This window comes from Rhinopithecus bieti, unplaced genomic scaffold (assembly GCF_001698545.2).
Source record: "Rhinopithecus bieti isolate Rb0 unplaced genomic scaffold, ASM169854v2 scaffold_1014, whole genome shotgun sequence".
NCBI lineage: Eukaryota > Metazoa > Chordata > Mammalia > Primates > Cercopithecidae > Rhinopithecus > Rhinopithecus bieti.
The window spans coordinates 4,360,822-4,387,040 of record NW_016803499.1 but is presented as its reverse complement, the minus strand read 5'-3'; the positions used below and the strand labels follow the sequence as shown (position 1 = coordinate 4,387,040).

General features: G+C 55.1%; 1 protein-coding gene across 2 annotated transcripts in view; it reads left to right on the top strand.

The window, feature by feature from the left end:
* SHANK2 (SH3 and multiple ankyrin repeat domains 2) overlaps nt 1-26,219 on the top strand; it is a 667,466-nt gene that overhangs the window by 283,639 nt on the left and 357,608 nt on the right. For both annotated transcript variants that reach the window (XM_017887194.1, XM_017887185.1), the window contains exon 11: nt 16,248-16,566. In XM_017887194.1, coding sequence (XP_017742683.1) covers nt 16,248-16,566 — 319 coding nt within the window. The remainder of the gene's footprint in view (nt 1-16,247; nt 16,567-26,219) is intronic.

The window sequence follows — 26,219 nt, the reverse complement described above, 5'->3', positions numbered from 1 at the left end:
ATTTATACTTTTTTTGAGAGGAGTAATTTCATATGTTTTTTTTTTTTTTTTTTTTTTTTTTTTTTTTTTTTTGAGACAGAGTTTTGCTCTGTCACCCAGTCTGGAGTGCAGTGGCACCATCTCAGCTCACTGGAACCTCTGCCTCCTGGGTCCAAGTGATTCTCCTGTCTCAGCCTCCCAAGTAGCTGGGATTACAGGTGTGCCACCATGCCTGACTCATTTTTTGTGTTTTTAGTAGAAACAGGTTTCACTATGTTGGCCAGGCTGGTCTTGAACGCTTGACCTCAAGTGATCTGCCTGCCTCAGCCTCCCAAAGTGCAGGGATTACAGGCATGAGCCACCATGCCTGGCCTCAACACACATCTTTAAGAGGGTCTGGGCTCTGTGCTGGTGATGCAGTGGTGATTAAGACAGACTCTGCCCTTGTCCGCAGTTTACAGACATTTTACTTGGGGGAGGAAGACCATATAAGCAAACTTAAAACTAACGTGACTTCAATATTCAATAAATAGAATGAAAGAAAAAGTCACAGGGGGCTAGCATGGAGAATAAGAGAGAAACCCTCTTGGACAGGATGGCCAAGGAAAGCCTCCTCATGTGTTGACCTTGAGTGTGAGTGCACAAGGCCTGGAGTTGGAAGCAGCCAGACACAGGAAGAGCAGGCAGATGAGTGCCAGATGGAAGGCAGGCACAGCAGGGGCAGAGGTGTGTCCAGAGCACTGGGAGGGAGCTGGCAGGGCCCGTGTGGGTGAGGGGGCATGTGGAGGAGCAGGAGCAGCAGAGGCAGTGGCATAAGTCCTCTAGAGGCCTGTAAGGGGGCAGTGGCATGTTCAGTCTGCCTGGTGTCTTCATCAGCTGCAGCTGTTTTAACAAAAATACCATAGACTGGTGGCTTAAGCGACAGAAACGTTTTTCTCGAAGTTCTGAGGAAAGTCCAAGATCAAGGTGCCAGCCTTGATTGGATCTTAATTGGGTGTCTGCTGAGGGCTCCCTTCCTGGCTTGCCAACGGCAGCCTTCTTGCCGAGCCCTCCCATAGTGGAGAGACAGAGAGCGACCAACTCTCAAGTCTCTTCTTACAAGGACACTGATCCCATCATGGAGATCCCACCTCCTTGACCTCATCCAACCCTAATTACTTCCCAATGTCCCCATCTCCAAATACCATGACATGGGAGGTTAGAGCTTTAACACATGAATGTGGGGGGGGGATGTAAACCTTCAGGCCACAGGACTTGGTGACTGTAGTTGGCCTCTGATGGTCTCAGGTGCTGCTTTGAGTAAGTCACTCTGTGAGGGGAGCTGCTGAGCAGGGCTAGCCCTTCAATGTGTCCTGGGACACTCAGGCATTGGGTAGCTGCAGTGGTTCTTTCTGTGTGGTCCTGGCATCTGCAGTCTGGCACCAAATGCCCAAGCAGTGAGGAGCCTGTGAGTAGTGAGCAGAGGCTGCGATGGAGGCAGGCAGAGCCCTCCAGACAGCGTCTACCCATGGGGGAGCAACAGGAATGATATAGACGTCTGGGCCTTGGATGGCACCCGGGGCCACCCACAGGAAATCCTTTCCCTCCATGCCTAGCACTCTGTAAACGTTGACTTGCACAACTGCTGGCCTTCGAGGCAGCTGCAGTTATTACCCTTTCTCTGACCTGCAGGCTCAGGCTCGGACAGGCACAGCCACGTGCCTGAGGTCTCAAGCAGCAAGGGTGGAAGCAGGCGCCATCCTCACCCCCAGCCTTATCCAAGCTTTCCCTCTGTGCCCAGTGGCAGTTGTGTGGCGCCGGCCTGAGAATCAGGGCCAAGGGGCATGCTGCTTCTGAGTGTGCAGCTGCTCAGGAAGTGGAGGCAGCAGGCACGTTCCCTTAAGGACTGAGAGCCGGGCCTTCCCTCGGCCCCCCATGGGCAAGCTGGCCATGTTGTGAAAGGGTGTCTGTGACTGGAAACGGAGTGACACTCCTACCCACATTTTGGGAGTCCCTCCTGCACCTTGGTGGGCCCTCCTGTAGGGGAGGGGAGGTGGTGGGCAGCCCACCCCAGTGTGGCTTGAGACAGGGAGAGCTGCTGCCCTGCTTAGGGTGCGGTGGGCTCAGGGTGCCCACTCCCCCAGCCTCCGCTGAGGTCTGAGAGGGAGTCCACTCGGTCCCTAGATCTCCAGGCTTCTCCTCCCTGGGTTTCTCTAGCCTGTGGGATTCTGAGACCTCATGAAACCTCAGCAGAGTGAGGCCTGGTCACCCTACTCTACAGATGAGAAAACTGAGTTCCAGAACCCTGCCTTGAGTCAGAGACTGACCCAGGACTCACATCTTCCACCACCAAGCTCAGATTTCATTCTTTTATAAGAAGCTGGAACAAAGGACCCCATCAGGTCCTGGGGAAAGAGGATGGCTCACCCCAACAAGGGTCCCCCAGCTCAGCTCTGGTTCCTCCCAGGGACTGGACACCTCTTCTCCTGGTGCAAGATCACTCAGACCCCCGGGGTCCTCCATAAGCTCCCAGCCCACTTGGCCTGCACCTCGGCCCCTGGTTGTGATTCCTGACTGAGCAGCCTGTGTCCTCGAGAACTGGCGGAGGACGTCTCAGCATATAAGCCTCATTTTGTCCTGTGGGAGGCCCAGGTATCCACAGTCACTCAGCTCTCAGAAGGGCCTCACAGGGGTGGCTCATGCTGCGCGTAAGCCACTGCACACCCCTTGGCTCCACCCCTGCTCCCCCGTCAGGGCAGTGTGTCCCGCACACAGTAGCGTCCTGTGCACTGGGGCTGCGGCTCTGCAGGGAGCCTGTGGCCAAGGCTGGAGCTGCGTGGAGGGAGGGCAGAGGAGGCAGTGTCTGGAGGCTGTGATTCTTCTAGAATATACCTTAGGGAACCCCTCACTTCTCTTTGTAGTCAGACCCACTTTCACCCTCCAGAGCTCCTCCCCACTGCCCCCCGAAATAGCCGTGTTCTTGGCCCTAAAGCCCATTTTAGGGTCAGAAAACTGGTGAGTGGTATCTCCTGGAGTTACAATCCCAGTCCCCTGCAGCTCTCCATCCAACCAGGGAGAGAGACCCTGTGGGAGGTTCCGATGCCCGCTCCTCAGTGCCTTCACCCCGATTTTCCACTGGCCTCCATCAATCCTGCAGGAGCAAAGCTTCCCTCAATGACTCCAGCGACGGGAACATTACAAACGCCACAGACTCCTACCTCTTTGTGCAAAGATAACCCCGCATTATTGCCGAGATGCCTTTTTATATCTTGTGTTATTTATAAAAGCATGATTCATTTAACAATTATTGTGAGATGGAGAAATGTTGCCTACTAATATTTAAATTGCAGTTATCTAAAGCTACGAGAGAAAGAAACAAGAGCTGCTATTTTGGATCTGGTGGGGGATGGGCAGAAAGAATTCCACTCTAGCTTTTACCTGCCCTGTACCTGCCACCCCTGCTCCTGGCTTGGCCCCCGCTGGCTGAGGCTCTTGCGTACACACTTTCTCAGCATTCCGTCTTTGTTTCTGCAAGATAAAGTGGAGCTTGGGGCTGGTGGGCCACTGAGACCCTCTAGAGTTTCTTTTCTTTTTTCAGCTCCCCATGGGCCTCCAGTCTGAACAGAGTTAGAGCCACCTCGTGTGTATTTTGTGTTCAGGTGGAAATAGGCTCAGGTGCTCCCCTGCATCTACCCTTGAAATATGGGGTGGGGCCTTAATAAATCTCTGGGGTATCAGGGCATCCTCTGCCCCAAAGCCCTGCGAATTTTCTTAGCATTGCTTCCTACATCCCAGCATTTTATTTTCTTCTCTTCTGGTTTGGTTGTGATCACGCTCAGGGTTTTGCCGCAGGTGTAAGTTGAAGGTACTGCTCAAAGCTGGCCCTTGTGCCTTCCTCAACTTGGAGCTCCTTCCTGGCAGGAGGGCCTGGGTCTGAGTTACACAGGAGCAGTGTCTTGGGGAGATGACCCTGTCCTGGCCTGGGTCAGGACCCTGTCTCTAGCAGCCCGATGGCCTTCCACTACCTGCAGCCACCTGAGCTGCCCGGAGAGACTGAGAATACCTGTCAGGACCTCCCTCGTCACCAAGCTGTTGTAGTAATCCCAATAATAAACAGTCAGCAATAATAAACAGACTTCAGTCGTGGTCATGGTGGCAGCAGCTAATCTCTGTTGAGCACTCACCGTGCATAAGTACTGCCCCCAGTAAGCACGTAACCCCCCAAGCAGCTCCTTGAAGTGGCCTCTATCACTGTGCTTGCTTTGTTTTTGGGGATCCAGAGTCCAGGGACATTTTGTGACTTGTGGATAGTTGCTTTGTGGGATTTGAACCCAGAAAGTCCAGCTGCAGATGTTGCAGAGACGCTCTCAGGGTCCCTGCACCACAGGCCTCCCTGAGACATGTGGCGTGCCTAGCTCTCTTGCCTGACACCCAGCCTCATGGGCTCTGCCGGTCAGGGTCTGGATCACCAGCAGTAGAGTCCACCCTGGCTTGTTGATGCAGGAGAGGGAAGACTCTGACAGATGTGAGGCAGTCACTGTGCTCCAACAGGGCTGGAGAGCTAGACCTGGAAACTGCGGCAAGCCGGGGCAGCCAGGCGGGGCAGCCAGTCAGGGCGTCCAGCCACAGGTGGGCTCTGTGGAGCACCTGGTACCGTGCACAGTCAGAGGTTCTGGCAGGAGCTTGATATTGTGCTGGAACCGCGTGCCACACCCACTGGCTTCGGTGAGTTACTCCTCCTGCATCAGTGCCTTCCTGGTCCATGTGTCTGATTGGCTCGAACTCGAAACCCCAGCAGCCAGGGAAGCTGAGAGATGAGCCCTCACTGTTTCCAGGCAGGACATGGGGTGCGGGGAACTCCAAATGTAGTGAGGATGCTGAGGACGCCGGCCCGGCTGCTCTGCAGATGCTGTGAGGATGCTGAGGACACTGGCTGAGCTGCTCTGCAGATGCAGTGAGGATGCTGAGGATGCTGTCCTGGCTGCATCTGCTCGTGGGGCAAGGCGGGGCAGTACAGGCCTTCTCAGGGTCTGGGGCAGCTGGTAGCGTGGCTGTGGCTTAACACAGGCCTCCCTGGGCCTCCACTGGGTGCATGCAAGGCCCTGGGCAGAAGTGGGGGTGGGGGTAGGGTGGGAGTTGGAGAAGGAAGGTGGCTTCTGGCCTCAGGTGAGCAGCACAACTAGAGACCAGCCTGGTGAAGCTGGTAAAGTGCTGTGGAACACTCAGAAAAGAAGCTGGGACTCACCCCCTCTGTTAATTGACTCATGCTTGTATTCATTCATTCATTCGTTCATTCATCTCCAGAGCACTAGGGATCACTGCCAGTGTGCAGGGCAAGGAGGAGGGCTGGGCACGGAACCTGCCTTCGAGGAGCTGCGAGGCTCCTGGCTCCACAACATGCCCTGAGAGCTGACTGCTGCCACAGGAGCCCTGAGGAAAAGGGTCTGTCTGCTGCCTGGATCAGTCAGGAGACTTCCTGGAGGAGGCAGCACCCAGAAAGATAATGTGAATGCATTGTGAGCAACAGACCAGGACTTGTTTATTATAGAGATAGGGCAAAGCGGGAGGATTGCCTTGCTATCTGCTTACAGATATTTAAAAAATTAAATGTATTCATTCAGTGATCACTGACACTGCCTCTAGGTACCACTGTTAACAAATATTAACTTACTTTATCCTTATGACTCTCCTGTGAAGCGGCACCATTAATATCCCCATTAAACGGACTAGGAGACAGAGGCAAAGAGAGGTCACAGGACTTTTCTGGGGTCACAGAGCTAAGACTTGCCCCAAAGGTGTCCGCACAGTGTTGTGTGCACCAAGCCCTCCTCCTTTGTGCTTCAAACATGAGCTCGGGTAGCTCTACCCTGCGGAGTAAGTTGTGCTATTCCCACTTTACAGATGGGGAGACAGGGTCAGGGGGTGTCCAGCCAGCCCATGGCTGCAGGGGGCGTGAGACAGAGTCAGCACCCAAACCCGCATCTTGACTCCCACGTCCAGTTCTTTCCAAACCACAGGGGCGCTGAAGCCATGTCAAGTGGAGGCAGGTGTCTGATCGCCGCTGAACGGGCGGCATTTCTGAGAGCCGTGAGCACCTCTGAGTCTCACCAGGCATGTTTATAACACCTGGTACAGCCTCCCCACCAGGACTTCAGAGCACCTTGAAATGTTCTGATGTGCGAAGAGCTTTTTTTTATGCAAGAAGTGAAATTATTTTCAGCCCGTTGTCAAGCAGTTGTCAAAAGACATGGCAAATAAAGGGCTTAGTGAGTCTCAGGGTTTGAGGGGGTGGTGCAGTGTATGGGGTGAGTCTGTGGGGTGCTTGTGGGCAGGGGCTGCAGGGAGGGAGGGAAGGGGGCACGGGGCTTTGAATGTCCCTGGCTCACAAAGCACCAAGGGCCAGGCACTGGAGCTGGGCTGAATGGAGCTGAGTTGGTGTCTACAGGGCCAGGTTGGGTGGCTGAGAGTTTGGGGTTCATTTGGGGGTGACCCTTTTCCTTTCTGGAAACTCTAACTTCAGAGCCTCCCTCTCCTCTTTTCTCCTGGTTTTCAATCTGTTCATGGACAACAAACAGACTCAAAAGGTGCTCGCCTGCGTTTTGGGATGGGTAGGCGTGCGGGCAGGCAGGCAGATAGCTTCATCACCAACCACTCACATTGCCACCCTCTCTGCTACCCGCCTGCCCCCAGCCCAGCTCACACCTGGAAGTTCTTCCCCTCCAATCTCTCCCTTTTCCAGAATGAAATCCGTTGGAAATAAAACCTCATCTGCATTCAGTAGGAATGTGGCCAGCACAAGCCTGCAGTCGTTGTAGGCCCTCCACACAGCACCCCTATAGGAACAGAGGGTCTAAAGGTGGAAGGAAGGGAAGGCTCAACCATGCTGTGGGCATTTGGGCTCCAACGCATGGAAACCTATGTGGGTGCAGCAGGGATGTCTGACCCTTCCCGTCCCCTGGGCAGCTTAGTGCTCAGCCTCTTTGAACCTCGTCCGTCTCATCTGCCAGCCTTCCTGCTGGTCTCAGGGACCCAGGATGGCAGTTCCACGGGGACATTCCCAAAGCCTGAGGCTTTTCTCAGAGAAAAAGATTTCTGGAAGCCTCAGGGGAAAATGGGTTTTTAAGTTTCGTCTTTTATCTTCGTCTTAATTTTCATCTCAACCACTGGCGCTCGGTCGTCCTCGGAATCCTTGTTTTAGAGATGGGAACGGTGCTGGTGAGTTCCCGGAGTTCTGCGGGAGACTCTGCTCCCGCCTCTGCCTCTGCTGCCCCAGCTCTCCAAGGTCACCAGGTCTGTGGCAGGTTTCTGGGTCTCTGTGGCTTGGAGGGTGAAGGGCCGGGCCTGTGTGCAGATAGCAGGAGAGTGCATCTACCTGGGTCTCAGGGGTGAGCTTGTCTCCTGTGATAACCCCAAGTGTGGATGTCTGTGAGGGCCCAGACCCCAAACACTCACACCAAGCGTTTGTCCACACAGAACTTCCCGCCCAGCCAGGCAGGCAGGGCAGGCTTCAGGCCACAGATGCGCTCATAAAACGAGGGGCAGAAGGAATGCTGATGTTCCCATGGACACATCCCAGGGCTGGAAGAGAGATATTCCCCCAGAAAGGCAGGGCGGGGACACCAGATGAAAACCGCCCTGGAGGCTGCACAAGGGTTTGTGTTTGTCAAGGCAGAGACTGTGCCTTCAGCGTCAGACTTCCCGGCAATTGAGGAAGTGGTCTGCACCCACTGGGGAAGGGGGCAAGTGGTCTGCACCCACTGGGGAAGGGGGCAAGTGGTGGGTGTGGGGGAAGGAGGCTCATATAGGCTGCTGCCCGCGTCTGACAGTGAGAACCCCTGCGCAAACGTAGTGAGCCACCTGTCGCTGGAAGTATCCATGGAGAGCCTACCACATGGCCAGGAGGGTGGTGTCAAGAATGACCCAACACCCTCTGCAGGATTTCTGTGGGGTTGACCAGAAGACCCCGTGTGGCAGAGCCTGGCCCAGGGCCAGGCACTCAGTAGGTCTGTGCATGAGACTGATGGAGCCACTGCTGCTCCTGATCTTTGTGAATGGTTTACTCAGCCTCCTCCGCGTGTGGGCGGGAAAAGTTGTCTGCTTATTGAAAGAATTGAAGGTGTCTGGAAAAGGGATCCTTTAGCCTGGGGGTGTTCCCTGGGTTCCTCAAATCGTCCAGTGTCCAAAGCCTCATCGTGCCCCACCCCTCACCCCTGCACAGCCTGAGAAGCAGGCCTGGGTCTTCAGATCTGGCTGGCTGTCTTCTGCACATGCCCCCAAACCGGATGGGACATGGGGTGCAGGGGTGGGGGTGGATGGGGCAGAGGGACACCAGGGATGGAAGCCAGCCGTGTTCCTAGTGACGGGGCCTTGTCTTGGGAAGGCTCCTTCCCTTCTCCCTGGGCAGCTCAGGGTTCATGGAACCCCTGCCTGGCCTCCTGCTTGTGAGCAAATGCCCCTCCAGGAACAGCTGCTGCACATACACATGATGGCGGTTGCTGAGGGTCCTGTCTGGGCCAGCTGTGGGTGCTGCTGCATGGCTCCCATCCAGAGGTTCTGGTTCTGCTCCAGTTTAGACGGGGCAGGGCCTTTTCTTGGTCCTTTGACATATTTGACATTGGAGGCCCCTGCGAGGGGAAAAAGGCTCCATCTTTTCCCCTGCATCTGTCCAGAACAGATGCCAAGATTGTCACATGGCCCCAGGGAAGTGGCTTCTTCCCCACACCCTCCACCCAAGGTCATCCGTGGCCAGCAAGGCAGCCAACGATGACAGGACACCACTGGCCCCAGGCCAAGGGCCATCCTGGCCTCACCAGCCCAGAAACATGCAGGCTCTCCCCTCACTGCTGCAGGCCGCAAAGGCAGCAATGCCAGAGCAATGATTGGCTCAGAAACTTGGCTTGGGATGAGGCTCTGTGCTTTTGGGAGGGAATCGATCAGTGGCAGATGGAGGGGGTGTTGAGCATCACTGAGTCTCCCCGAGAGTTCCCTGAGCTTTGGTGAGTTCTCTGGGCTCACGTGGCTGAGCACACGACCAGCTGGGTCCCCCAGCCTTGGAGGAGCTCCCTCTATACACCAATACGGACACGGTGGCATCCCCGTCCCAGCCTCCCAGCGCTCGCCAGCCAGGGCAGGCAGCCAGGCCAGCACATAGCAATGAACTAGACACTCACCATCTGGAAAGCTTCTGGCCCCCCTGGCTGGTCCACCCAGAGGACACATCGTCCGGCCTCCCAAAGTAGGGGGGGCTTTGTGCATCTGAGGAAGGTTCTTCTGGAAGCCGTTCAGCCTTGCTCAGAGTGTCCAAGTACATGAACCCTGTGGGACACACTGGTGACTGACCTCAGAACCATTTCTTAATGCAAGTCTTAGAAATGGCTTCGACTCACTCGGTTTTATGATTTGGCGACGCATGGTAGGGTGAGAATGTCACCCCTGGCAGAGTTTTGACATGGCTCATGAGTTGTGTGAGTTAAATAAGAGATGAGGTTTATTGCTATTTCTGGGTTTCTGTGGGGTTTTTTTGTTTGTTTTTGGAGACAGAGTCTTGCTCTGTCCCCAGGCTGGTGTGCAGTGGACAATCATAGCTCATTGCAGCCTTGAACTCCAAGGCTCAAGCAATCCTCCTGCCTCGGCCTCCTGAGTAGCTGGGACCAGAGGCGCACGACCACACCCGGCTAATGTTTTTAAATTATTTTTCATGGAAACGGGGTCTCACTGTGTTGCCCAGTCTGGTCTCAAATTCCTGGGCTCAAGCAATTCACTCGCCTCCACCTTCCGAAGCGCTGGGATTACAGACGTGAGCCACCACGCCCGGCCAAGAGATGCTGTTCGGGTGCTCAGCTGATACAGGGCGTACCCTCAGTGATTCTGTGACAGTGTCCGCTCAGAGGCCTTCACTGAGGAATGCCACTGTCCCGTCCCCAGTATGCCTTCAGGGAAAGGCTCCTGGGGGGGTGGGGGGCAGCCTTCTTATTCTCACAGCGCCATTTTTATTGACACGAAGTGTGTCAACCATATGGAATTAAACTTCAGTGCTCCGGTTGCTTTTTCCTTGTCTCATCTTTCTCCGATTTTGGGTGGGTGTGTGTGTGTGTGTGTATGTGTCTGTGTGTGTCAGTGTGTGTCTGTGTGTGTGTATGTTTTAAATTTCTGAAGCCGTTCTCTTAGCAACCAGAAAAAAAAAAAAAACAGCACACTAAATTACAGCCCAGCAGAGGCATCAGGCAACAGAACCTTGCCCCTGGATGCTCCACGTAGCTTCAGGAAGCTCCTTCTCCTGGTGTAGAAATAACTCACTGTCCACCTGCCACAGGGCACCAGCCTACATGCACTTCTCTGTGTTCGCTTTATAAATCTGACTTTCTCCATGTAGGGCTTCCAAGGGGTCGCTTTCCTCTTTTCTCTTCTTCTGCTGGGTTGGAAATGCCTAAAGTGACCCTGAGGAGCTCGCTTTTATCAGCTGCCTGGAATCGGGGCCATCCTTGGCAGGGTCTCAGTTTAATTGTCTTTTTATCTCTCTCTTTAAAAAAAAAAAAAAAAAAAATAGGAGGGGGTGGAGTCCTGTTTTTTCCAGGGTAATTACCTCGATGGAGGGGGAGCCAGAGAAGTCATGGGCACTTGTGTCTGATTCTTTTGAACAGAAATATAGGTCGTGTTCAGAAATTCCAGAATGCTGGCCATGTCTGCCCGGGGAACGTGGGTCTGGTGTGAAGCGTATCTGGTACTTGGATGCTTCCCTCCCCCTTGTCTGTCTTACCACATCTGCTAGCTGACAAACAAACTTGGCTTTTTCTTTAAAAATTTTTTTTAAAAAAATAGAAAAGCACAGTGCATTATATTTAGGCACAGGCGCATGGAGCGCCCAGCACCAGCCCGAGTTTCCTTGGATAACTGGGCCTTGAGCTCACTCATGCCTCCCGGCGTCTCCCAGCTGCCAGCTCGAGGACGCCTGATCTGCGTTAACCCTCCGCGGTGCCTCTTCCTCAATGCCCTGAGCACAAAAGCAGAGTAGCCCGGCTCACATGACGCGCGCCGCGAGAGGTAGCTGGGTTTGAGAGCAGCCCGTCTACGTGCAGTTGGTTCCCAGCTGACAGACAGAATATGGGGTGGGCTTTGTCACCAGCACGCTGGGTCTGGCATGCCCAGCTATGCTCGGAAGTGCACCGTGCCCAGACACCCGCCACCTCTCCCCGGGTCCCAGCTGCTCTAGCACCGAGGGGCCGGGCTGCACGCCTGTCCTTCCTCCCATCCAGGAAGGTTATATAATGAGCGGACCGCTGCCAAAGTCAGAGGGAAAATGAAGTCTTTGTTAAATGCCTTCACCAAGAAGGAAGGTAAGGAAAAAGCTGTTGGGAGCTGGGTGCATGTGAATTAGCAGCTGCTTGCTGATTCTCGGGGTGGGGGAGAGGGAGGACTCCAGTTCCTCCTGAAATTGCCAGTTGTTAATCCCTGCCATGTCAGGGGATAATGACTTTGGTTTGGGATATGGTTTGTTTTGAGTTGGTCCGGATATAACGCTGTGGAAGGTCTTGCCTTATTGTGTGCTGCTTTCAAGCCTTCAGCCCTGGTGAGATTGCATTCTGGAATGGCCATCCGTGGGGACCGTGCCACGGAGCGTGTTAGGAACTAAGTCCTAGGGAAAATAAAGGAAGTTTTGACTGTAGTCCTCAGTGCCTAGAGAGCTGCTAGGCACTGGCCAAGGCAGGTTGGGGCACATGGCTGGCTGCACTGAATGGGTGGCTACCTTCCGAGCCGCTCCCGGCTCTCCCATCCCTGGGTTGCAGTTACATGGAGTGGATGGGAAGGGAGCGTGGCCAACTTTAAAAGTGCACATGCTCTTTGTCATACCTTGTGTAATTTTTATTGTGGGGAAAAAATGTATAAATAAATGCATGTAAGCCAGCTAAGAAAATATCCACCTACTTAGAGTGTGCAGATTGCCTGAAAGAAGGAAACAGTTGGGTAGAATATTAATCATTTTCAGACAGAAAACAGTTATTTTTAACCCTTTTCACAAAAATCATCATTTCCATGGATGGTTCCAGTTTTGTCAGAGAGCTCTCATTTTAGGAAATCAGATATCATATGAAGATGTGACTTTAAAGAAACGAGGAAGGTCCTTTCCAGCCCCAGCTTCTAGCAAAATAAACGAAGAAATTTCAGTGCTCAGGAAACTAATTTAACATGAATCTTGGTAATTAAGCGAGGTGATTTTCATTAAAATGTTCGCGCTGATGTCGCCGGTGAGATGTTATTTGAGTAACTTGCCTGCTCCACAGAGTAAAATGTATTTGAAAATGTCCCAGCTCTTTTATTCCTTAATCCTCCAAGGGTGGCCCCCCCGCGCGAATTCTTCCCCTTCTCTAAGTCCCTACTCTTCTGACAGAGTCTTGGGAATGTATATAAATAACCACCTTTGCCTGTGCCCATTTTCTGACATTATTCACCAAAATTCACCTTCCGGGACTTAAATTTTTATAATCCATGAACAGCCTGAAAATTTCAGTTGGGGGTTTTGGTGTTAGGTTAATTCTGTATCTGTTCTTCCATAGACTTCTCTTTCCTAATGAGTTTATCTTAGCAACTGCCAGGACTCCCCCAAATGCCACCACTTGCTATGAAGGCTGTGCACACCTCCCCCAGTTACAAGGGTCAGAAAAAGAGAATTGGCTGTATTGTCAGGGCGGGGAGGCTGGGCGCGAGGCAGTCGGCTGTAGGAGGCAGCGTTGCCGTGACTGGGGGCCTTGTGATGTCTCCTTCACGTGGGTAGGGAGAGTCCTGGCCTCTCCTGGGTGCCCCAGGAAGCTGGGGGTTCTGCGGCTGCTATCCGCTGGCTGTGTCTGTCTGAGATTTTGGCTCTCACACCAATACAGTCTTCCAACACGTAATCTCTGTAAATGAAAGATAATCGCTCTCTGAGACTGTGGGCTCATCAGCCCTTTGCAAGGTCTTCTAATCCACCCGCCCAGCCCCCTCCAATGACAGGCAGTTCCCGGATCACCCGGAAGCCCTCTGGGCCAGTCGTATCTTTGTAAGCCTCCATGCGAACACTCAGTGATCTACAAGGTTTTTTGTTAGTCTCTGCCGGTCCAGAGGGAGGGGCCCCAACTTGGTTTTCCCTCATGACCAACAAAACACAGGCTCGGTGACCTGTCCCAGGGATGAGGTTTTACTCATGGGTGGTGGCTGCGGATCCCAGGCCAAGCCCCTCGAGGGTCTTTGGAAGGAGAGGTGTCCACGGAGGGTGCCATCAGCCTTTTCCGTTCCTTGTCTCTCCCCGGCCACCTGGGTGGCGTTCGTGGATCCATATGCTTTGAGAAATTAGGAGTGGGCTCAAAGTCCCCGCTGAGAAGCCCCGGCTGCTTCACAGGGCGTCTTCAATGACAGAAAGGCTTCACAGAGGAACCAGATCAGAGCAGGTGTGAGACCGCGACCTCCCCAGTGTGCCACCTCCAGGTTCTTACCAACAGCAGGCACTGACGTCCGACTGTGCCAAGTCCAGTGTCCAACCTCAGGACGCTTTGCACAGCTCTGTGCGGCTCCCCAGGCTTGGCTCTAGCTCTGTCTCCAGGGCTGCCCTGTGTCCTGGGGAGGTGGGGAAGGTGCGCTGGGTCTCAGTTGTCTCCCGTGAGCAGTGCCAGCACCCTCCATCCCCCATGAGCTCTGCCTCTGTCCTCAGGAGCTCTGTCAGTGCCACCTCTATCTTTAGTGAGCTCTGCCAGTGCGAACCTTGTCCCCCATGAACTCTGCCAGTGCTACCTCTTTCCCCCAGGAGCTCTGCCAGGACCACTTCTATCCTTAGTGAGCTCTGGGAACGTGACTTCTTTCCCTCATGAGCTCTGCTAATGCCATCTTTGTCCCTGTGAGCTCTGCCAGCACCACTTGTTTCTCATGAGCTCTACCAGCGCCATCTCTGACCATGAGCTCTGCCAGTGCTACCTCTGTCCCTCATGAGCTCTGCCAGCACCACCTCTTACCCCCATGAGCTCTGCCAGTGCTACCTTTGTCCCTCATTAGCTCTGCCAGCGCCACCTCTTACCCCCATGAGCTCTGCCAGTGCTACCTCTGTCCCTCATGAGCTCTGCCAATTCCACCTCTGACCCTCATGGGCTCTGCCAGCACCACCTCTTATCCCCATGAACTCTGCCAACTCCACCTTTGACCCTCATGAGCTCTGTCAGCACCACCTCTGTCCCCCATGAACTGTGCCAACACTACCTCTTACCCCCATGAGCTCTGCCAGCGCTACCTCTGACCCTCATGAGCTCTGCCAGTGCCACCTCTTTACCCCATGAGCTCTGCCAGTGCCACTTCTGACTGTCATGAGCTCTGCCAGTGCCACCTCTTACCCCCATGAACTCTGCCAGTGCTACCTCTAACCCTCATGAGCTCTGCCAGCACCACCTCTGACCCTCATGAGCTCTGCCAGCACCACCTCTGACCCTCATGAGCTCTACCAATGCAACTTCCTTCATGAGCTCTGCCAGTGCCATCTTCATCCCTGTGAACTCTGCAGCGCCACCTCTATCCCCCGTGAGTTCTGCCAGCACCATCCATGTCCCCAAGACCTTCGTCATTGCCACCTGTGTCCCAAACTACTTGTGAGATTCTTCTCTGAGGCAGGAAGGTCCCCCCAGACCCACTCCCAGGGAGGACGCGTGTTGTCTCTTGCCTTGCAGTCTGTCAGATGGTAGCCCTGGTCCTGTCAGTGCAAACTTTGGAGCCAAACGTGGCTTAAGCCTAAGGTCTGAATCCTGTAGCCGGTGAAAAGCTGCTGCAGGCGTGATTATCACGGGCCGGGAAGAAGCCCATGCCTTTGGCCAGCCGGTGGTGGTGGTTTCTGCTGTTTCCTGTGGAGCTTGGAGGGCTGCCTTTCAGGAGGTCCTGTCTTGGAAAGGACACTTGCTGTTTCAGGAACTCTGGGTGACCCAAGGCAGCTGTGGTGTGGCTGCCACGCCTCAAAGCTCCCGGGGGCTGTTGCTCTCATTCTGAGTCCCTGGGCTCATTGAGTCAGGAGAGTGAGGGCCTGGCCCCGTCTAAAGCTTTGTAGGATGTCAGATAAGTGGTGCTCAGCCCCTGCCTCCTCACACAGTCCCCACTTGGTGGGAGGGAGGAAGGCGCCTTCTTAGTAAAGACTGAGATTGAATCATCCAGCCAGTAGACTCGGAGACTACATGGTTGGCTCAGGCTGCATGGTAGAGCACCACAGACAGACAGGTGGCTTAAACCCCAGATATTGGCCGGATGCGGTGGCTTATGCCTGTAATCTCAGTACTTTGGGAAACCAAGGCAGGCAAATCACAAGATCAGGAGTTCAAGACCAGCCTGGCCAACATGGTGAAACCCCATCTTTACCAAAAATAGAAAAATTAGCAGGCATGGTGGCAGGGCACCTGTAATCCCAGCTACTCAGGAGGCTGATGCAGGAGAATTGCTTGAGTCTGGGAGGCAGAGGCTGCAGTGAGCCAAGGTTGTGCCACTGCACTCCAGCCTAGGTGACAGGGCGAGACTCTGTCTCATAAACAACAACAGCAGCAACAGAAAACAAACAAACAAACAAAAAACAGATATTTATACCTCCCAGTCCCGAGGACTAGAAGTCTGAGATCAGGTCATCGCAGGGCTGGTTCCTCCTGAGGCCTCTTTTGGTGGCTTGCAGATGCTACCTTCTCCCTGTGTCCTCATGGGGAGATCCCTCTGTGTGTGTGTCCTCATCGCCTCTTCTCATAAGGACCTCAGTCCTATGAGATCAGGGCCCCCACTAATGCCCCTCCACCCAGATTATCTCTCTAAAGACCTTACCTGCAAATATTGGCGCATTTTGAAAACGGGGGATTAGGACATCAACACATGAACTGGGGGGACACAGTTCAGCCCATCACAGAGGCCCAGCTTAGGTTATGGGGAGGGGAGCCCTGTGGCAGGCAGCTGGGTGCACTCCTGCTTTGTGTGATGGCGCGGCCCATCCTTACACATGCCCAAGCCAGCCGGACGTCTCACGGGCCAGATGGAAGCTCAGAGCCCGTGTCCCTTCCATGTGAAGCACTGGCTTGAGCTCCTTGCCATGGAGACATTCTCTGTCCCCAGCCTGCCTCTCTGCTTCCATGTCAGGGGTGAGTTCTGGGCCTGGTGGAGTCCAGCTGGGGTCTCGGCCCAGAACTCACAGCTCCCCCCTGCTGGGCTCGCATGGGGGCTTGGACGCACGCAGGCCTGCACCTCCCTAGGGTCCCCACCCAGCTGACCTCGACACGGATGCACTCACCGGCCTTTCTCCCTGTTCTTCTCCTCAGTGCCCTTCCGAGAGGCCCCGGCGTACTCCAACCGCCGGCGGCGGCCCCCCAACACGCTGGCCGCCCCCCGGGTCCTGCTGCGCTCCAACAGTGACAACAACCTCAATGCCAGCGCTCCCGAGTGGGCCGTCTGCTCCACGGCCACCTCGCACCGCAGCCTCTCACCCCAGCTGCTGCAGCAGATGCCCAGCAAGCCTGAGGGGGCCGCGAAGACCATCGGGAGCTACGTGCCCGGGCCCCGCAGCCGGTCCCCATCGCTCAACAGGCTGGGCGGCACAGGCGAGGACGGCAAGAGGCCGCAGCCTCTCTGGCATGTTGGGTAAGGAGTGGCACATGCCAAGGGGAGGAAGACCACCATGTACTGGGGGTCCCAGTTCCTCCAACTTGGGGCTGGCCCAGAGGTTGAGAAGGAAAGAAGGAAGCCCATTTTATTCCAATGCGGGTGTTGAGGACACTTTCATGCCTGAGTTTTGCCCAGTGTCCCTGCTGACACGGTCTCCCGCACGGGGACTGGGGTGTCCCCGTCCCTCATGAGGACTCCCCGAGCCTCATGGAGGCCCATGATGATAGCTCGGGGCGGGTATGGAGACTGAGCTGAGCGTCCTGGGGTGGGCTGGTGATGCGGCTGGCGTCTTGGGTCCCGTTTCCTTTCCTTGTGCACTGACTTTTTGGTCCTAAGTGAAATGTCAAGAGGGAGAGAGGCAGGGCTGCGAGCCTGGTCCAGGGTGCGTGCCCTCCCGAGGGCCACGTTTGCAAACCTGCAAACACACCGTATCCAAAGTGAGGGTGCACACGTGGGTGGCAGGGAGAAACCCGGCCCAGAGGAGAACACTGAGGGCCGGAGAGGCTGGCTCAGGGCTCTGGTGTCTGGCTGTCTCAGCAGCTGCAGGGATGGTCTCAGGTAGTGCTACTCACAGGGGAGCTCTTGCAGGCCTGGGCCGAGCATGGCAGGAGCACAGAGGGCAGGTCCGTCAGTCTCTGAGGCAGCCCCAGGTGACAGGAGCCTGTGCCTTGTTCCATTTCCTAGACAAGGACATGGGCAGCATAGGGCAGACTTTGGGACCTGCCTGTGGTCTCCTGCCCAGCACCCCATTCGGCATCCAACTCCAGGTCTGGGTCTCTTGCCACTCTCCTGCCTCCCAAGCAGCCAGGGGAACTGGATTTGCACTCAGAGTTCCAACTCCCAAGCAGGTCTCTGCCTTTCGCAAACCGCCTCCTGGAATTTTCAGGCGAGGAAGAGACTTCCCAGGGGTCCCCTCATTGTTGGGGCCTCAGGTGCTAGGGTCGGTGTTGGTTCCAGCCATGAAAGTTGCGCCTGCAGGGGCAGTGGCCGTTGCCGCAGACGCCTCCAGGTTCTCATGGGCACTGCTGCTCCAGGAGTTCACCGTGCTGGCTTCGTTGCTGCAGGATGCCTCTATGAGGAGCCCAAGGTCACACAGCCGGCATGTAGCAAGGGCAGGACTCGGCACAGGCCCCTGGCTCTGGCGTCTGTTGACTTGGCGCTCCCTCGGGTTGGAGCCTCGGACCTGTGCTTCCCCGGCTGTTACCATGTTTTCGGTGATGCCGGCATTCAGTGCTGGGGCCCCTGACTCTCACCCCCATCCTACCTGCTTCCTGTTTCCTCCCTGGCCTCAAAGCCTCTCGGGGTCCAGAGCCTGGCTGTGGGGAGTCTTTCAGGCCTGGGTCACGCTCTGTTGCCAGCTAAGGTCAGGGATGTCAGGGAGGAGGACCGGCACCACCCCTGCCCCCAGGGGCTCCACGTGGCAGGCTCCATGTGAGTTTGAGGAGGGGTCAGTGCCTCACGTTGTCCCAGGAGGGGTTGATCACCCTGACTAGGACCAGCAGCCCAAGCTTTGGAGTCACAGCCAAGGAGGCCGTTGGGGAGAACGTGCCGGTGAGAACACACTTCTCCTGGCCCCTAGGCAGGGTCGAGCCCTGACCCTCTTAGAGCTGGCAGAACCCCATCCTCTCAACGCTTTGGCCTTTAGCCCATGGATGCTTCCCACCAGAGCCAAACGAGGAGGTCCAGCTGCCTCTGGTCTAGATTCCTGCTTGGAAGGACCCCGAGGGAGGAGTCCCAGGTGCTGAGAACAGTGGGAAGCTAAATTAAAGGGCTCCCCCGAGGCAGCCAATTGTACTTCGCACACTTAGCGAGACTTCTGACTACAGTTTTAAAAAAGTATGTGTCCCCTTCGCCCAGTACAAAATCTAATAAGAGAGCAAAGGCAACATGGTCAGGGACTTGAGCCGGTTATAGACGAGATGTGACTCAGGAGAGAGAGAAGCAGCTAGGTGTATTGCAGCTGTGGTCTGACCATCCCTGTTTCCCTATTCATGTGTGGGGAGCAGAGGATGGAGTACACATGTGTGTGTGCATTTTTGTGTGTGCATGCCTGTGTATGTATGTGCACATGTTTTTGTGTTTGTGTGCATTTGCCTTCATGCATGCAGGTATGTAGACATGCATATGCATGTTAAGGAGAGAGAATCATTGTGTATGTGTGTGTGTGTGTGGTCATCATGGTGGTCAGCCTGCCTCAAATGCTCATTGCCTGGCCTCCTGCATACACGCTTCGGGACTGTACCGTTGTATAGCTGTGTAACCTTGGGCAGGTAAAACCCAATCTGCCTCTTCTTTGTCAATTATAAAACAAGGGGCTCGGTGCAGTGGCTCATGCCTGTAATCCCCAGCACTTTGGGAAACCAAGGTGGGTGGATCACTTCAGGTCAGGAGTTCAAAACCAGCCTGGCCAACACGGTGAAACTCCATCTCTACTAAAAATACAAAAATGAGCTGGATGTGGTGACACATGCCTGTAATCCCAGCTACTCGGGAGGCTGAGGCAGGAGAATCACTTGAACCCGGGAGGCGGGGGTTGCAGTGAGCTGAGATGGCACCTCTGCACTCTGGCCTGAGTGACAGAGCAAGACTCCGTCTCAAAAATAAAAAGGTCCCAGGAAGACCACCTTCAGGTTTTTCTTGAGATCAGCTAAAGTCGTTCAGGGTGACCGCCTCACACGGCACCTTGTCCAGCCAGGGCTCATTTCACATTGGTTCTTAGAGTTCAGGTCCGTGTCCAGTCCAAGGCCCAGAGCTTGGCCAAGACTGTCCCCTTTATCACCCAGAACCGTTGGTAGAGTGACCAACCATTCATGTTTGCCTGTGATGCGGGACTTCCAGTGCTAAAATCAGGACAGCCGGTCCCCCTAACTGTGGGCCGCTGCCTGTCCCGAGTCGAGGGGCACTGTTCTTACCTGGTGACCCTGACCCGTCAGTCCCGTCTTCCTTGGCCTTGTTCCCATCTTTTTCCCTTTCCCCATCCCCTCACAGCGTCCCTGTCCATATCCATCTGTCTGGGATTCAGCACCCTCAATGGTAGCAGTAGCTGTGCTGCGGGAGGAGCCCTCTGGGTGGGCACTAATGAGCTGAGAGGTCCTTCCCTCAAGACCTGTGTCCTAATTAGGACCTGCCAGTGGCACTGGCATCCCCTCCTATGGGACGACAGTAGTGAGCATTTGCCTTCAAGGCGACCAGGTGGGATGGAGAGTTGGAGGCAGGCATGCTTCTCCAGGCCTCTTTTTGAGGTCCCCTGGGATGAGGGTGGGCCATGCAGGTGCCGTTGTTGTGTTCTGTCCCTGCATAGGGCCACATGCACTTGGGGGCAGAAGCGTCTTTGCACAGTGAGGGGGTACAGAAGGGAGCCAGTTCATTGAACATTGTTTGTTTATGGAGCAGTTACCCAGGCCCATGCCGGGCACAGGGACATTCAGGTGACACAGCCGGGGTGCAAAGGGTGGTGCCCTGAGCACACTTGGTCTGAATGTCCTGCAAACGAGATACAGCCAAGGGACGGGGGCCCGGCTAGAGCTGTCTACTTCCTGGCTGTGGACTGAGGGCCCAGTGTGGAAGTGGCCTTTACTGAGATAGGGAAACGCTCATTCGGCCAGCCCTGGTGATGCTGGATGGTGGATCACAGGGCTGTGCAACCCAGCCCAGGGCCTTTTCGAGGCTCCAGGAGGTGGCTGAGCCTCTCTGCTTCTTGTTCATCCTTAAAGCTCAGAGCACAGCCCTATGCCTTGTGCGCCTGCCCTACTATTCCTGAAAAGCCAGCTCTTCCCAAGGGCAAGGGGCGCTGGCCATGTGGCACTAACAGGGCACTTTCAGGGAGGCTGCTGGCTCCCAGTGTCTGGGGCCCTGGGTGCCCCAGAGCTCTTTCTAGTTGCCATCAGAAGCATAGGTGACAGCGTGCTCTCCCTGCTGTGGAGGAGAAAGCCCTCCCTGCTTCCTCCTGTCTCGGGGGTGGGGCAGCTGCCCATCAGCCCATGCTGAGCAGCCGGTGCTGACCGCCAGGGCTCCCTGGCTCTGCCTACCCACCAGGTGACTTTGGGCAAGTCCCTTGTCGGTTCTGTGCCTCTGTTTTCTCCTGTGTAACGTGGGGCTGATGACTTTCGCCCCCTCCCATGTGTGCTGGGTGGATTAAGTGGCATTCAGCACCCGGCCTGCACTGAGATCCACAGCTGCTCATAGAGAGTCTTCAGTTCTGCAGAAGCGTCGGCCGCTCTTAGGGTCGCCTTCAACTTCATCCTCATCATGGACAGTCTAGAAAGACCCTGCTGGCTCCCGTAGGGCAGGGATCAGAGGGTATCAGGTGTTATTGTCCCGGTGGCAGAGGCCTGCTTGGGCTAAGAAGCAGGGGAAGCAGAGGTGGCCAGGTAGGAGGAGGGTAGCTGTCCTGGGCAGGGAGGTGACTGGCCAGGCCCCGTGTCCCCCTGCTCATGCTCAGCACCCCTCTCGGGCCAGACCTATTTGCCCAAACGCTGACCCAAAGACCCAGAAACCTTGGCCAGGACTGCAGTGGGTGTGGCAGTGTGGTCAGAACCAGCCTCAGGTCACTCCCTCAAATGCAGCCTTGAAGGAGTTCAGGGAGGCCTCCCAGCCTCCCCAAGGCCCCCACTGGGACTCCTACTGGCACCAAGCAACCCAGTGCCTCCTGGCCTGGGCTCAGAGCTGCGGGCAGCATCTGCTTCCTGCATGGAGGTGCCAACCCTGGTTCGAAGCCGCCCTGAGCCAGTTTGCACAATGGTGAGCACCCCGAGGAGCTCGCCCGGCCCAGCCTGGGAGCTGGTGTTGCAGTGATGGTGTAACAGGAAGGGGGCTGCAAGGGGTGTGAGGGGGCCGAACTGTGGACGGTCAGTGTCTGCTGGGAGGTGAGGGCTCTCAGTGGAGACACTGCAGGGTCCCTCGCTGCCCATCACTGCACAAGCGCCTCCCGGGTGAGCCAGAACCTGTGGCAGGGCTGTCCCTCTGAGGCAGAGAGAGGAACATACCCCACTCTTGTCCCTGCCCCCATCCTCCCCCACGGTCTCTCCTGCCCACCTGTCTCTTGGCCTGTGTTCTTCCTTCCTCCCCCCTCCTTCTCCTCCTCATTTTCGTGTGTGTGTGTGTGTGTGTGTGTGTGTGTGTGTGTGTGTGTGTGTGTGTGTGTGTGTGTGTGTGTTCTCCCGTCCTCCTAGAGGTGCTGGTCCAGGAGGGTGGGAGCCAGTGCACCTGCACACTTCTGCTCCCTCAGGTGTGAGGCTCCGCCAGCTCCGCATCTGGGGGCGCCCTCTGGTGGCGCCCACTGGCACTGCTGGGCCACGATCTGAGAACATTCCTGAGACACCAGAGTCCCTGCTCTAGGAGTGCGTGGGGTGGGGGCGTCCCTGTTCCTTCTGGGTCTCTCCCAGCTGCCAAGGGGCTGGTTGGCCTGCCCAGATTCAGAACAACTCTCGATGTATTTCTACAAAGTGGCAGCCGGTCCCAAGCGCTGCTCTTGCCTCACCCACCAGGGAACGTCCTGGCCACCCTCTTTCAAGAATGTTTCTTGGGTGGGGTCAGCTCGGCAGGGAAGAAAGACTCGTGCTTTCAAGTTCAGTTGGTGGAGATGAATGTTGCAGCCCTGTCCACATCTCGTCAATTGCACGCATGAAGGACAGTGGCATCCACCTGGCCACACAGGCGGGGACTGGACCCTGGCAGGACCCGGTGGGGCTCTGGGAAGCCCGTCTTTGGCCCAGTGACCTCTGTTTTCCTGAACGTGGCATGGGAACTGAGGTGCAGCTGCATTCAGGGTTTCAGGTGGATGAAATGGGCGGAGGGGGCATTGGCCATCCCGGGACGCTGCTGGTGAGGGGCCAGCAGAGCAGTTTTGAGTCAGTGCCAGGACTGTGGCTCCTGCTTGCCCTCCTGTGCCCCATCATCCTGACCCAAAAAGTGGGGGTGGCTGGGCCCTGCTGGCAGAGTGGGGGTGAGGGGTGAAGTTGGGAGCTCTCCCAGTGACCCTGATTTTCTCTTTTCTTTTTTTTGAGACAGAGTCTCACTCTGTCGCCCAGGCTGAAGTGCAGTGTCATGATCCTGACTCACTGCAACCTCCACCTCCCAGGTTCAAGTGATTCTCCTGCCTCAGCCTCCCAGGTAGCTGGGCTTACAGGCGTGCTCCACCACGCCTAGCTAAGTTTTGTGTTTTTAGTAGAGATGGGGTTTTGCCATGTTGGCCACGCTGGTCTCCAACTCCTGACCTCAGGTGATCCACCCGCCTCAGCCTCCCAAAGTGCTGGGATTACAGGGCTGAGCCACCATGCCTGGCCTGACTTTCACCTGTGCCCAGGATTAGCCTGGCAGGGAGCCAGGGCCAGATGGAGGGGCAGCCAGTGTCCTGTGCCCGTCCCTGAAGCAGTCACTATAGCCAGCAAGGTGAGACGTTGCAAATAATTCTGAGTCCCCAATGTGCATCCTCAGAGATGCTGTCACCAGAACCACAGAGGCAGTGTGAAGCCCTCAGGCCCGAGACGCACAGGGCTTGGGTACGGGCTGACTTTCACAGACCTGGGAAGCCAGGGTGGGAGGCGATGTTGACCAGACAGAAGATGACACAGGGTCTGAACCTTCAACTTTAAAACAACTGTCAGCCCAGCCAACAACATTTAGTAACGTTTGACAGGTGCTAAGGGCTTGGGACCTCCTGCGTTTGCTATGCCACCCTCTATGCCAGAGACCTGAGCTGACAGCTTTCTCTATTCCCCTACTGCCATCTTCCGTATGAGCTGTAACCTGGGAGACATGCCCACCTTGAATAGGTCCCAGGCCTGGGTGATTGTGCCTCTTGATACCTCCAACTCTCTCACAACTCTATACATCGGGGCTCCCCCAGCTCCCTTGGGATGGCCACAGGGGCACCTCAATGGGGCTCCCCACCTCTACCTTCTTGTCTGCTCCAGTCCAGCCCTGAGGCTGCATCCAGGGTGAGCTGGTGCTCATTCCCCTGCACCACTGTGCCGTGTGGCATCCATTTCTCCCCTAACATCCCTGCGGAGCCTTTCCCACGGCCTTGGCCTTCTCTCTACACCACCCAGCTCTCACCTCTTTTAGCCCTTTGTGGGAAGGCCCTGTGGACTCTAACCTTGACCTCAAGTCCTGACCCTGAAGCAGTCACTGCAGCCAGCAAGATGAGACGTTGCAAATAGTCCTAAGTCCCCATTGTGCATCCTCAGAGATGCTGTCACCAGAACCACAGAGGCAGAGTGAAGCCCTCAGGCCTGAGATGCACAGGACTTGGGGACACCCACCTTGAGTAGGTCCCAGGCCTGGGTGATTGTGCCTCTTGATACCTCCAACTCTTTCACAACTCTACACATCAGAGGCTCTGCTGGGATGGCCACAGGGGCCCCTCAGTGGGGCTGCCCACCTCCACCTTCTGTCTGCTCCGACCCCTCAGATGAGCAGAAATGCATCTGCTGACCTGTGCTTCTGCCCAGTTGACAGCTCCATGAGGCCTGCATCCATGTCTACCATTCACGGTGGTCTGCAGACCCACATGGCTATGGGCTCACAGCCCACCCAGAGTACTTGCTGGATGAATGAATGAATGTGTAACTGACTGGTGAATGAATGAATGGAGAAAGGTCAGTATGTCAGCCAGTTCCTTTTCACCCAGGCTGGCTGGGAAATGGCCCACTTCACTGATCCAAGTCACCCACCGAGAAGATTACCAGTTTTTTCATTTTAAGAATTCAGTGATTTGGCCCTTATACCAAAACAAGTCGGTTAGAATCCCTCCTGGTTGTTCTTGGCCAGAGCGTAAGGAAAACATGGACAGATTGGGGTGCAGGAACTTCAGACCAGTCCTCACTGTGTACGCAGGACAGCAGGAGGGACCCCCAGCATGGCCCGGGTGCCATGTCTCCTGAGTAGGGCAGCCACTCTTCTCCCTGGGCCACAGAGACCTGGCTTCTGCTGCTGTCTGTGGCTGCCGTGGGAAGAGTGGGGCCCAGCAGGAAGATGTAGTTCATCAAATGAGACATCACAAGGATAAGACACCTTGCAGCAGGTGAGATCTTGTTCACCTCATTCTGTCACCAGACAGAGCAAGGAACCCTGTATTTCCATACCCAAGTCACCATTTATGGAGCCTCCATTTTCTCACCTGTAAAATGGGGACAAAGATTCTCACCGCTGCCTTTATGGAACTCTTTGAGGTTCAAATCAACAATGAATAGGAAGACATGTGAGCATTTGGGTGGAATTGCATGTCACTGCCGGTAATCACTGCCTAGAACTGTGTACACCACTCTGGTCTAGAAGAAATAAGACTCCTGTTTTTAGATAAAGGTTTTCCAGGCCATGGGATTGATGGGTTAGAGAACTGATTCCTGCAAAGAGAATCAAGAAACAGAACTTTAGAGTTGGAGCCGTGTTCACTTTGACTTCTCTGTCAAGTGACACACACTGGTGCCAGCTGGAGCAGTGAGGTGAGACAGGCACTTAGTTACCGACTTTGCAGCTGCAGCAGGGCAGTGTGAAGGTGCTGATGTTTGCATAACACCTGGCAGGGTGCATTCTCACAGTTCCTCCTGATCATCCCCTTTTCTGATGGGGAGGTTGAGGCTTTGAGGGGTTAGCTGACTTGTCCAATGGTGGATAGTAAGTGGTCAGCTGGGCTTCAGGCCAGGTCTTTCTGAACTTTGGGTAGATGAGTGAATAGATGTTCAGAAAAATGATAAGATGGATGGATGAATGGTGGATGGATGGGTAGATGGATGATGGATGGATAGATGATGGATGAATAGATGGGTGGATGGATGGATAGATGGATGGATGAATGAATGGTGGATGGATGGGTAGATGGATGTTGGATGGATGGATGGATGAGTGGATGGATGGGTGGATGGATGGATGAATGGATGGGTGGGTGGATGGATGGATAGATGGATGGGTAGATGGATGGATGGTGGATGGATGGGTGGATGGATGGATGAATGAATGGTGGATGGATGGGTGGATGGATGGATGAATGAATGGTGGATGGATGGGTAGATGGATGTTGGATGGATGGATAGATGAGGGATGGTTGAGTGGATGGATGGATGAATGGATGGGTGGATGGATGAGTGAATGGTGGCTGGATGCGTACATGGATGTTGGATGAATTGATGGATGGATAGATTATGGATGGATGAGTGGATGGATGANTAGATGGATGTTGGATGAATGGATGGATGGATAGATGATGGATGGATGAGTGGATGGATGATGGATGGATAGATGAATGGATGGGTGGGTGGATGGATGGGTAGATGGATGGATGGTGGATGGATGGGTGGATGGGTGGATGATGGATAGTGGGTAGATGAGTGGTGGATGGATGGAAGAACAGGTAGTTGGGCAGATGGAAGGATTCTGGATGGCTAACGGAGAAGAGATGAGTGGATGGATTAACTGATGAAGTTAACTGACTTCTCGAGTAGGGCAGGCTCAGTCTCCCCTGCCAGCTGCTGTTGAGGATGCACAGTGGGGCCATGAGGTTCCTTGCAGAAGCTCCTTGGGTGTGGAAGTCCTGAGAAGACACACTCCTCGTTTGGTTCCTAAGTTCTGGACTTAAACAGCTGCTGTGTCAGCCACATAACAGTTGTGAACAGACCCTGCGACTCCTGCTC